General features: G+C 41.4%; 1 protein-coding gene across 1 annotated transcript in view; it reads left to right on the top strand.

The window, feature by feature from the left end:
* Positions 1-5,858: 5,858 nt before the first annotated feature.
* letm1 (leucine zipper-EF-hand containing transmembrane protein 1) overlaps positions 5,859-11,994 on the top strand; it is a 35,876-nt gene continuing 29,740 nt past the window's right edge. Inside the window, exon 1 of the mRNA XM_080751317.1 lies at positions 5,859-6,188. Within this exon, the coding sequence (XP_080607443.1) occupies positions 6,095-6,188 (94 nt within the window). The 5' untranslated portion in view covers positions 5,859-6,094. The remainder of the gene's footprint in view (positions 6,189-11,994) is intronic.

The raw sequence follows: 11,994 nt of genomic DNA, 5'->3' as shown, positions 1-11,994 counted from the left end.
TGATTGAATACTTTATTAGCAGTTCGCATAGTTAAAGCTCAAGACAGTACAATTCAGATACAAGGTCTACTAATAGGATTTATACCCAAGAAAGAACTATGGCTTCCTTGTTTACATTGGAGTCCTTTGTACTAATTTCATTGAGACAAATATAATACTATGCAAAACATAGCTTTGTCTTTTTACAGCAATGGATTTTGCAATCAATGGACCTTAATCTAAATAGCTGACAAACATGCAGATGTGACTTACATCTACATTTTTGCCTTTATGTAAAGTTAGCAACGTGTAAACAAGAAATTGAGATTACTTATAAATAATCTGCTTAGTCTAAGAGTCATACAATAGTAAATCAATCTGTGCCATTGAGTTTACATGAACAGTGCTGGTGAACATAGAAATGAATAAAGAAAATATACAATTTATTTTAACTAAGTTACTCTACTAAAAAGCCATTGAAAAAGATATATATGCTGCTGGAATTTGCAAAACAATTGGTGAAAAGATTGCATACACTAGCCTACAGCTTTAACAAAATGGCACACTGCCTGAACCAGAGCATGAATATCCAAGCTTGGAAGCAACAGACAAAATTGCACCTGTCATGGAATGTTCTAGCCACACACAGAAGTCTTATCTATTTTCCCATGAAAATCCAGCTGACTCGATTAACCAAAACAAATATTACATTTTGCCGTGAAACAAACGCAGATCCAAAACACCTCAGTGAGCTCGCTAGCTTCACTCAGAGACCATAACTAACAGGTTATGTGTCTTCTTCAACAACCCGTTTGCGAGGTCAGTCAAGCCAAAACCAATTCTCCATTACATCCATGCATGCTTCTGACGAATCCAACCACCTTCCTCTTACCACGGCAACTGTGTGAAGTTGGCTGTGTGTGTCTCCTATGGAAAAAATGCACTCGCGAGCTACCAACCAACTGCAATCTATGGCGTGAGTGGGAAAGGCAGGAGGGGATTCAGGGGAAGCTGTGATCATGCAGCGAATATCCAATGAGAGGGTGAATGAGTGGGTGGCCGCCGGCTGTGCCGCGTAACCACAGCATCACCAGAGAGAAAAGCCGCGGAAATGGAAGCAGCTGACAACACTACTGCACTGCTGCTTGGCCTGGGCTCCGAATAGTTGCTGGAATCTAATGGAGGCTGTTGCTCCTTTCCAACTGACATGAATGAATGAAGCAGATCTATATGCGTGGCTGAAGACATACACACACAGTGCATGCATGTAATACACCTGTAACTCTTGGGAGTGTGTAAGCATGTGACCAAATGGGTTACACACCCTTGGGAGTTAAATAATTAACACTGTCACTGTAGCAAGTCAGTAGGATATATGGCCAGCAAAGTAGCTTAACTGGTGTATGTATTGCAGTGACCTGATCAGATGAATCAAAAGCATCGTTCCCTGACTCATAACATCGATGGGGGCTCTGGCTAATGTCCGGAGAGGAAGCCACGATGGTGGCATTCAGGGTTACATTCATTCATGGACCACATACTGAGTACAGTCGCACTCAACCTCTGAGTCTCTGACTGTCACGGCTAAAGTTAGCTCTATAGTCCATAGCGTTAGAAGGAGTTCTCCTCAACGCTATGTCACCGATTATCCCTTGCGCCGCAAACAAGCCTGCGCACCCTCTCGTCTGTAGTAAATATTGAAAATAAAGTTCTACTACTCACCAAAACAAAGACGGCTCTAGGGAGATGAAAGACTACTTTCCTTGGTGGGCCCACTCTGAGCCCCCCACCTCACGTCTAAAATACACTTTTTAGCCAGGAAAGAAACTATTTCACCGGAAGGCAAAATCTGGTCAATGGAGTTTTCTATTGACAAGATCTGTAGAGGGCGCTGTGGAGTGGCTAAAACTTCCGGTAAAATATTTAGTGTTCTGGACAAAAAGTGTATTTTAGACGTGAGGTGGGGGGCTCCGAGTGCTCCCACTAAGGAAAGAAAGTAGCCTTCCAACATCTTAGAACAGTCTTTGTTTTGGTGAGTGGTGAAAGTGTATTTTTATTACAGACGAGAGGCTGAGCTGGGCTCATCTGTGACATAGCGTTGAGGAGAACCCCTTCCAACGCTATGGACCTAGAGCTAGGCTAAAAGTTAGCCTTACCTTGCCGCGTTCCAGCAAATAGACAACACCACCTCCCATAAAACTATTCGTATTTTACATGCAAACCAATGCACGAGAGGTGTGGTGAAATGCTCAGATGAAGACGCTCTTTAATGGGCATTGTGCTCTGGACATTTGATTAAATTGTTTCTCAGGTATTTCACTGATACGATCAGAAAACAGGCGCCATGACAGCTCAAATCAAAAAAGAAAGCCAACTGTAGCTAGCTAGCATTAAGCTAAGCCTTCAGTTGAAGCTACATAGGATGGGAGATGTTAGCATTAGTTTAGCTAGCGGCTTACTTGCATTTTTCCCTCACTAGCTGCTAAAATGGTTGACCGCAATGTATTGACGCGTAGTCATTCGCTTCTCTCGCACTAGATAGGATAACAACATAAAGATCGCTTGTCATATTTACCTGTTGAATTTTCTCCTCAGTGGGTTATATGTAAAAACAGTCCGTTTTCATCCTGTATAAAAGCGAACAGGGTTTCATTCAACTCAAACTCTCCTCCCTACCAGCGCGAAAAATACTCACTTCCGATTGGTCGGCACTCCGTTTCAAAAGGACACCCCATCGGCTGGAGGGATGGGTGGCATCGCTGTGATTGGTCAGTTGGTTCTTGGTTGTCAGGGTTTTTCCTTTCTTTTTTTACCACTATTTTATTTTATTTTATTTTATTTTATTTATTCGATAGCCTAATTGTCTCCGCCAGGCCGAAAGGCATGGCCGAGAATATGTTTTGCCTCCTGTCTGTCTGTCTGTCTGTCTGTCTGTCTGTCTGTCTGTCTGTCTGTCCGTCCGTGTCCTTCCAGCATCCTTGTGTGTGTCCCTGACTGTTGCCAGCTAATCTCCGGCAACGTTGGCCCCGGTCACTATATTGGAATCCGTAGGAGACGCGTGCGGAAGGAGCGCTTGTTTTCTGTGATGACGATGGAGGCGTGCCGTCTCAGGCGACCTTGAGCCACGTGAGACACAGCTGAGTGAGTGTCGAGCGTTGCGAAGGTCGCATGAGTCGACTCAGCACCTTTACAGAGTTATGTACCGACATTTTTCACATGGACCTGTTCTAGCGCCACCATGAGGGAGATTTTAGCTAAACTCATTTTTGGACAGTTTTCCTACAAATGTTGTCCAAAAAGTACGCAAATCGGTAGCAAGTATCTCTACAGTCATATGATCGACATGGATCTGTCCGATTTCCCATATTCCATCCTGATTGGTATTTAGCCTTATTCACGGCCCGCCCACCTACTTCCGTTTCTCAGTTTTCCCCGGGTGCTGACTTCAATTTAGAAGGGGAAACTATACTGGACTTAAAGCCAACAAATCGTTATTTCTAACAGTAAAGTAAATTATAGTGCTTTGTGCCGTTTAGTATCTTGTGTTCTTGATCATGCTAGCCGTATTTTATACTTTACTATTCGGAAATTGCATTAAATTTGCGATTTCTGTGCTAACTCCATAGGCTATGGTAGGATTTACCCCTTCAAAACGGGACTTCAGCACCCGGGGGATGCTGAGTGGGCGGGTCGTGAATAGGTCCGTTTTGAACAAAATGCCTCTTATCATGAACGCAGCGTGCAATTTTTGTGAAATTGTGCGCGCATATTCCCACTAGGTTGAGGAACAAATGCCACCCTTTTCACATTGGCCTGCTATAGCGCCACCAGCAGGTCGACTTTTGCAAAACACATTTGTGGAACAAAGTGCCTCAAATCATGACTGCAGAGTCCGATTTGAAAGGCCGAAGAAGACATGGCACCCTTTTCACATTGGCCTATTATCGTTCGTGCCACCAGGAGGCCACAATAACCTACCTGGCACTGCTTCTTCTCTTACCTCTTGTCATTTTTGTTTAGTTTTTTTGCTTACCACATGATACAAATTGTTCATCCTATATCTAACTCAGTTATCTGTCAATTCTAAAAGTAGAGTTTGGACTAGATGTCAGTCTGTTAGAATTAAGAGCTATCTCTTCAAACTTGTCATGGATAAATAGTACATTGCCTTGTTAAGGACTTTGTGCTGCATTTCATTTCATGAAAGGGGGAGCATGTCGATATTGCAAAATGACATTTGTTCGACGTTCCATTTGTTTGACGCGGGTGAATGTTAACCTGGTGAAATGCTACCCTGCCGACGCTGGGGAATGCTAACCTGGTGAATGTTAACCACTATGCCTAAACCTAACCCTAAAACCTAACCCTAACCTTAACCCTTACTCAAAATAATGACACATAGAAATAGTGAGAATTGCCCCATGAAAGGTGCTACACAAAAAAATAAAGTTTAATAAATTATAGGCTTCCTCTGCCATTGTAGTTCCTTTCCAATTTAAAATGTTCAAGTTTCAACTTGATTTATTGGTAATCAATAACTTCACTAAACTGCTGACTCATTCTGGTAGTCCCTCCATATCATAGTGTAAAATGAAACCAAATGGACCCTTATACAGGGTTATTAGGTTTCATTTTACACTCTCAGGAGTTAAATTATTGTTAAATTGGGGTCCTTTTTTAACTCATAACATAGAATGACAGACAAATAAAACACAGTAGGCCTACTATGCAGAAAATAATGGACCTTGATGTGAAAAAGGTTGAAGAACACTGCTGAGGCCATTATCAGCCGAGTGAGATCTGAGCGAGTGACTTTAGAAAGTTCATAGAGGTAGAAACGTTTCATTTCCGGTGAAAACACTTGTGGACTTCACAATAAAGGTTTGTCAGATTGAACGAAGAACAGTGTTATGAAAACATGTTTAAATATATATATTTTTTTTTCATCCACAGAAGTGGACCATATCAACGACTAATAAATCAATATCTTTGATGATTATGATAGCCTAATAAAATGATAATAATGATGATGATGATGATGATAATAATAGTAATACATTGGCTGGATATTCTTCATGTTGGCTGAAGTACAAACCATGGAATTGAAGTAATTGATTTACAATTAAATGGCATAAAGGACATTACTGTCTGATACATTTGATCATTGGTAGTGAGGGCAGTTTAAAGGTAAATACATATTATTTAGGCTGATTAATATTGCCTATGGAATCTATCAGGAACAGTTAACTGGTAAAACAGGAAAGAATGTCTCTAAAACATACATAAATTATTACAGATCGTTATTATTTTATAGCTCTACTGCTCTAGTTTGGCTATATCATGGCTTTTATTTTCAAAATATCGGCACGGATGTAGGTTGCCAAGCTTAGCTAGCTTGGCACAAATGACCAGCTATTACGAGCAGCCCTTGGCTGCAGGCAGAATGTAGCCTACTGTTTGGCTTCAATAATAATAAGAAGAAGAAGAGAAATGAGGCATTCATAATAATTAATTTGATAATAATTCTAGATAAATTATATATTATTATATTTGACATTAAAGCCAGGCAGTAGCCTACATACAAAAAATAAGAAAACTGAAAGAACAATCCTTTTTGTTCACTTTTTAACGTTTTCTATTATAGTAAATCCCCCTGGCTCTGATGTTTTTGTATTGACGTATTTATTAACTATGTCGTTCGTGTTTGTGTTGTTTTGTATATTGTGTTGTTTTGTATGTCATGACTGTTATAAATAAAGATTTGTGAGGGGGGGTAAAAAACGACCAGTCACTAGTTTCGACGTCACTCATTTATCTGTGGGAGTTTGAGTTCGACCCTTTGGTTACTCGCCGGTGGGTCAGACTGTCATCATCACCGACCACAAGGACAAGCACAGCAGGACATGGGACGAATGGAGGAACTTCACATAATTTACTTCTACATGTGTGTGTTAGCTTGTTAGAACTCAATAATAGGGACGTCGTCGGTGGACCTCATGTTAACTTATTAGTGGTCCGTTGTACATTTATTTAACCAGAGCTAACTGGTTAGCTGGGTTATAGACAGTCTTCGCTGTAACGTTAACGTTAGCTAGTGACATACACACACTCACACATGGCGTTAATCCTGTTTACCAGCAGGTCGTCCCGATCACTACCTCTGATCAAAACGTCCAGGTCGTTAAAGAACGAATTCAGAAAAGGAAAAGGTAAGAAGTAACCGATGGTTTACTTTTTTATTGTCATATTTATCCCTCCCAACTTAACTCATTGATTAAGGCTAACGTAAGTGTGTTTAAAAAGCTGTAATTTTTAAAGGCAGATGGTGCAGAAAGATGGATGACGAATGATGCTGCTGCTTTTGTGATGATGGCATAAATGCGCATCTTCTATAACTATTTTGGAAATACACTGTCCATTACCTAGTATTTATATATTTATTTATTTATTTGACGTCTCATTAGGAACCTGAGTCCCCTTTGTGTGTTTTTAGACGTGTATACTTTTGTATGGCCTGTGTGTGTCTGTTGTATCACGTGCTGTTGAAAGTGGGGTCGTTTAAGGTACCGTCGTCTGCACCTTCACAGAAAAGGAGGGGTGAATGTGATTCAGGTTACATGAGGACAAGTTGCAGTTTCGATTAATTCCCTGTGCCAGCAGCAGCATCCTTCTGCAGTCTGCTGATGGCACTGTTGGACACAGACAGGGATGGGGAAAAGTACTCAAATTCTGTATCAATGCTGCAATGTAGACATACAGTATACTCTGTGACAAGTAAACGTCTGGAATGCTGCACAATGTACTTGAGTAAAAGTATGAAAGTATTGGTATCAAAATGTACTTAAATTACCAAAAGTAAAAGTACTCATGCAGAATGTCCCATTTCAAGTTTTCAAATGTAAATACATCTTTTGAAAATAGCAGATCTACGATGCAACGCATTGTGGCATTGTGAGCTTGTAGATCGGCTGTTTTCAAATGGTCAAAATGTATGTAGGGCTGAAGTGGTTAATGTATGTTTTTTGAATAATAATCCAAATCTACAGAGTAGCTAGTAACTCAAGTTTTCAAATAATTGTAGTGGAGTAAAAGCAATATTTGGATCCGAGATGTAGTGGAGTAGAAGTAAAATATCTCTATTTAAGTAAATGCACTAAATACTTTACACCACTGTTTTCTCCCAAACCATGGCCTTTTGTACAGTAAAATGAGACACATTTTGTAAACTGAAACGGGTTGATTTCGAAATGATAGAGGTTTAATATGTTGATGTGTAATCCTCACTGGTCCAGTTCCCAGCAGTGCATACAATGTGGAAACACTGACAACAGGAACCTAATTCTTTGCATCATCACCCCTCCCTTTTGGAGTGGTGGTGTTCGCAAGCTAATTGCACGTTTTACATACACTCTAATCACCATTCAGACCATTTTGTTCCGTCCTTAGCTTACTGTATATTTTTAAAGGAACGCTCACATTGTAAACTCACATCTGTGTCGTCAGTTGTAGGTTGCTTTGGCTACCATGGCAACACAGACCTGTTATGGGTGGAAATTTCCACCAGTATAATGTTAGATTCCTGACAACCCCCTAGCATGACGCGGTGCTAAGCTAACCATGGTGGTCATGATTCCATAGCTGTCATGTCTTTTGATGATGCAGGAGCTTAACAAACTTTGAACTTACTTATTCAGGATGCCTAATATATAGGCCTATTATGTTGAATTGTTTTTCAGCTGTCTTTCAACTGAGTGGCTGAATGGCTTTAGTGTGAGAGGCTATTGAAATTCTGTTCTTAAACTGCATCCATTTGGAGGTGCATAGAATACAGGATTTTAGGTGCAGGATAAATTCATGAATAAAGACTTAAAAGTGTCTGCCTGTACCACCTACCACTGCATTTTACGACCTTTTACAACCTAAAGGCCAGACTGCACCAATGAAACTAGTCACAACTCCTTGCAACAAAACAGTTTTAAGGCCAGTCCACTCCATTGCAACTCCTTGCAACTGCCCCTGGGGATACTGGTTTCAAGTAGTTGCATATTACAAGGAGTTGCATTGTTGTGGACTGGCCTTTAACACAGTCTAATGTCTAGTTCAGACTGCTGACCGCCCGGCATGTGCTTCTACACAGCAGAGTTTTATAGCTGGCCTGGGCCTGACCTTGAGGTCAGACATGTCGTGACATATGTTGTCAAACACTTAACTCGGCTATATGATGACTGCCAGTGATGTAGTTAGTGATGCAAGGAATGCAGCAGAAGAAATGATTTATAGGTCTCGTAATGTAGTCTATGCATTGAGACTGGGGGTATAAATAGATGAGAGGGGGAGTCAGGGAAGGGGGTATAGGGGGTGATGTGTGTGTCTGTGTAGATCATGCCTCTTGGCTTAAGGCCCAGTCAGAGAAAGCAGGGGCTTCCGCAAAGAAGGTTAGTGTCTATTTTAGCCTTAAATGACCCACATCCCAGATGGTCCTAGCAGCCACTTAGCTGTATGCCGTACACGTGTCGTGTATCCATAAAGCATCTGGGGTAAGGCACAGTAAAGGAGTGCTTGTTTTCGGTTGTGACGAAGGAGGCACGCCGTGAGACACCGCTGAGCGAGCTAAAGCGAAGTCCGCTTGAGCCAACTCAGCGCCGTTAGAAGTTGTAAACCATTGGGCCAGAATAGTACATCTTCTTCCCCCGACTTTCGGCACCTCCGCGCGGTCCAAGTGAACACACCGGAGCTCTCCCTACCTCCGGCTCAGCCAATCACAAGCTTCCGCGGGCGGGTGCTTTATAGATACACGCACGCTGTACACTGCACTCTGATGACGAGTGATGCTGTACACTGCACTCTGATGACGAGTGATGCTGTACACTGAGTGATGCTGTACACTGCACTCTGATGACGAGTGATGCTGTACACTGCACTCTGATGAGTGCAAGTGTTGGAAATGCTTAGAGCAACATTCCAGATATATTCTTCTGAAATTATAACAGCGATACATAGTTTTCTATACACAGAGCCTTGGTTCCCACCTCGTCATCACATAACCGGTCAGCTGTGGTCCCATCTTGCTTCATTTCCTTGGTAACCCACGTCATCGTGACCTCAATACTGTAAACAATCCAGAGGTTGACCTACTATCTAATATTGTTGACATATCCTAGGAGGACAGCTAGACAATAATCAGACACAGGCACCGCCTGAGAGGCACAAGCACTTTTAACCAGCTTGTTATAGTTTACATTAAAGATCATATTTACATTCTCCTTAATGCCATATGCACTTATTTGAATCATTCTTAACTGTACTGGCTTAACCACTTCATTCAGTAAATCTCTTAACCAAAATTAGCAGATCTACAAGCTCACAACGCATCTTGTTGTGCCGTTGTGAGTGATGATCATTCATTAATGTTATCCAGCTGGTTTGGTGTTTGGCGCGATCTTCTCTGCTTCCTTCCAGGATGTTCTTGTTTCCTTGAGTGCGATCATCACTACTTCCTTCAAGGATGTTGTTTCCTTGAGTTCTGCCTCGAGAGACCTTCTCCAGCTCTTCCTGGGTCTTCCTGGCTTTCTTTCCCCCTGTAGGATACGGCCTGTCTAGTCATGTTGGAGGGTGATTTCCTCAGGGTGTGCCCACTCCAGCCCCATTTCATGCATTTTGATTTGTGTTTCAATTTGTTCTTGTGTGGTTTGTGCTCAAGCAAACCAAGGCACCAGGATGTGCAATGAGATTGGTTTGATGTTTAAGTTGAAAATTCCCAAATGTTTTTGTGGAGATGTTTTGAATTCCATATTTGTCTTTTTGAATTCCACACAGAACCTTTTTTCTGTGTGGATCCCCTCCCCTCCCCTTTCTGTGTTGCCTAGAATTTGAATTGATTGTTGGGGTCATGTGATCAGTGACCTCTAGGCCCTCTAGGCTTCCTAGAGAGCATAGCCAAAGAGTACAGTACACCTTCCATATGTCACTGATCACATGACCCCAACAATCAATTCCAGTTCTAGGCAACACAGAAAGGAGGGGGGTCTTTTTGAGTGGTATTCCCCTTTAAGTGGTTATGGATATAAATTTTAAGGGCAAAGCTTTAGGATTCACTTAGCATTGTAAAGACTTCTATTGGGTCACGGTAACTCTTTTGGTTAGGTCAAAAGTACAGTACATGACCACAGGCCAATCAGGGATTTGGAAATAAAGTTAATTTATAACTCTGGATTAAAGGCATTTGTTTCATCTTAGAAAGCAAAGCAATACCATGTCCAATATTAGGCCAAGTCGGCAGCACAAACTGACTGCTGACCATTGATCAATGTGCAGTGTTTTATCAGTCATGTCTTGGCACAGTCTATGATGATGTAGCTATTCTGATTAGCTATTGTTGGTCTGACTCTGAAGCAGTAAAGATTAGCTGAAGGGGCCATGCAGTTTCTAAAGAACATCATGAATATGGGCCTGTGGTGTGGTGTGTCTGCTGTGACTTCTACACCATCTGTGAGAACACAGCTGCCCCGTAAGGAGGAGAAGAATAAGGTAGACCTTTTATTGATCCCGCGGGAATTCAGTTTCCGTTTCACACAGCTGATAGCTGCTCAGAGGTGCTAGGGAGGCGGCTGTTATGGGTTAAGTGTCATGCTCAAAGGAAACCTCAACACGTAGCCTACAGCAGTGATACTCAAACTCCGGCTCAATTTTGACTGGTCCACCAATCAATCAATCAATCAACAAAAAAAACGCAAATTAAAAAGACATATTTTTTCTTAGACAGAATGAAGTTATTATCTTATCTTTAACCTAACTGCATTACTATTACATGAATAATCATCCAGGAAGGGAAAACTGTGTGTACTCATCAAAGATGAGCCTCAGCAAGAGCCAAAAAGTTGATGCAGAGAACTGGCATTTAATTTGACCATATAATTCAATAGCACTTTGTTTAATTTATCAGAAAACAATATCAGTTGTTAAGATTGACAATATAAGCGAAAATGAAAGACAGAAGTTATCAAGTATCATTAATGTTGTCATTTTATCAACCAGCCCTTGGCCCCTTGCCATTTTTGTAATGTGGCCCTGCTGGCCCACAGGATCAGCTATTTGAGTATCCCTGGCCTACAGACTACAGTATACTGAGTCGGCCTAGCCTGGTAAAAACCAGACCGCACACTAGAGTCGGCCAGGAGGTGAACCGGAACAGCCCCTATCACCATGACGTCTGAGCCATGCGCATACTATTAGGCACTAATCAAATCTGAATAACACGGGATGGGTACAGGTTTCCCATTAGTAGTGTTGTAGTTCAGTGGTTTTCAACCAGTGGTCCTTGAGGGAGTTCCAGGTGGTCCACAGCTAAATGATGGAGAGCTGGTAACCAAAAGGACCTTTACAGATCTTTAAATCTTGAGTGTAAAATAAAAAATAAAAAAACAAAAAAAAACATTTGGTTTCATTTTACACTCTCAAGAGTTAAATCAGCATTACTACTTACTTTACAAATGTAAATGTCTATCATTTTCTATTGATTACTCATGTCATGGAGACTTGCGTTCAATAATATCTTTTTGTATTTGTCGCATTCCTAAGACAATAATTCGATGACAATAAATGTACCCCATTGATTCCGGATGGGGACACAAATGCATTCAAATGATTGTGATTTTTACTTGACATTCAATCATTTAGAAAGGAGGTAGGCTTCACTTTTTTTTTCCTTTCAAATAGTGGACATTATGAAACACTAACCCTTATTCTGTGAGGCAGATATACTACATGGTCACAGGTCAATGTTTGCTGATAAACTTTGTTTCCACTGTACACTGTAATTCATTATCGGACAACTCGGGTGTATCAGTTTCAGGATTGGAATGCTACAGGATGTGGGTGTCGCCTCAGGCTGTCTGTCACTGACTTGTAGGAAACTAAAATGTCAGTTCTGTGGTTTTTATGGCCGTGGTCAAACCATAGACATGAAAAGGTAGACACTTCCTCCGGCTCTGGGGCGTCACACACCCAGTGTAAAGT

This window comes from Nannobrachium achirus (genome assembly GCF_963921795.1).
Source record: "Nannobrachium achirus genome assembly, chromosome: 20".
NCBI classification, from domain to species: Eukaryota; Metazoa; Chordata; class Actinopteri; order Myctophiformes; family Myctophidae; genus Nannobrachium; species Nannobrachium achirus.
The sequence above is the reverse complement of the archived record's forward strand: the minus strand, read 5'-3'. Positions and strand labels throughout refer to the sequence as shown.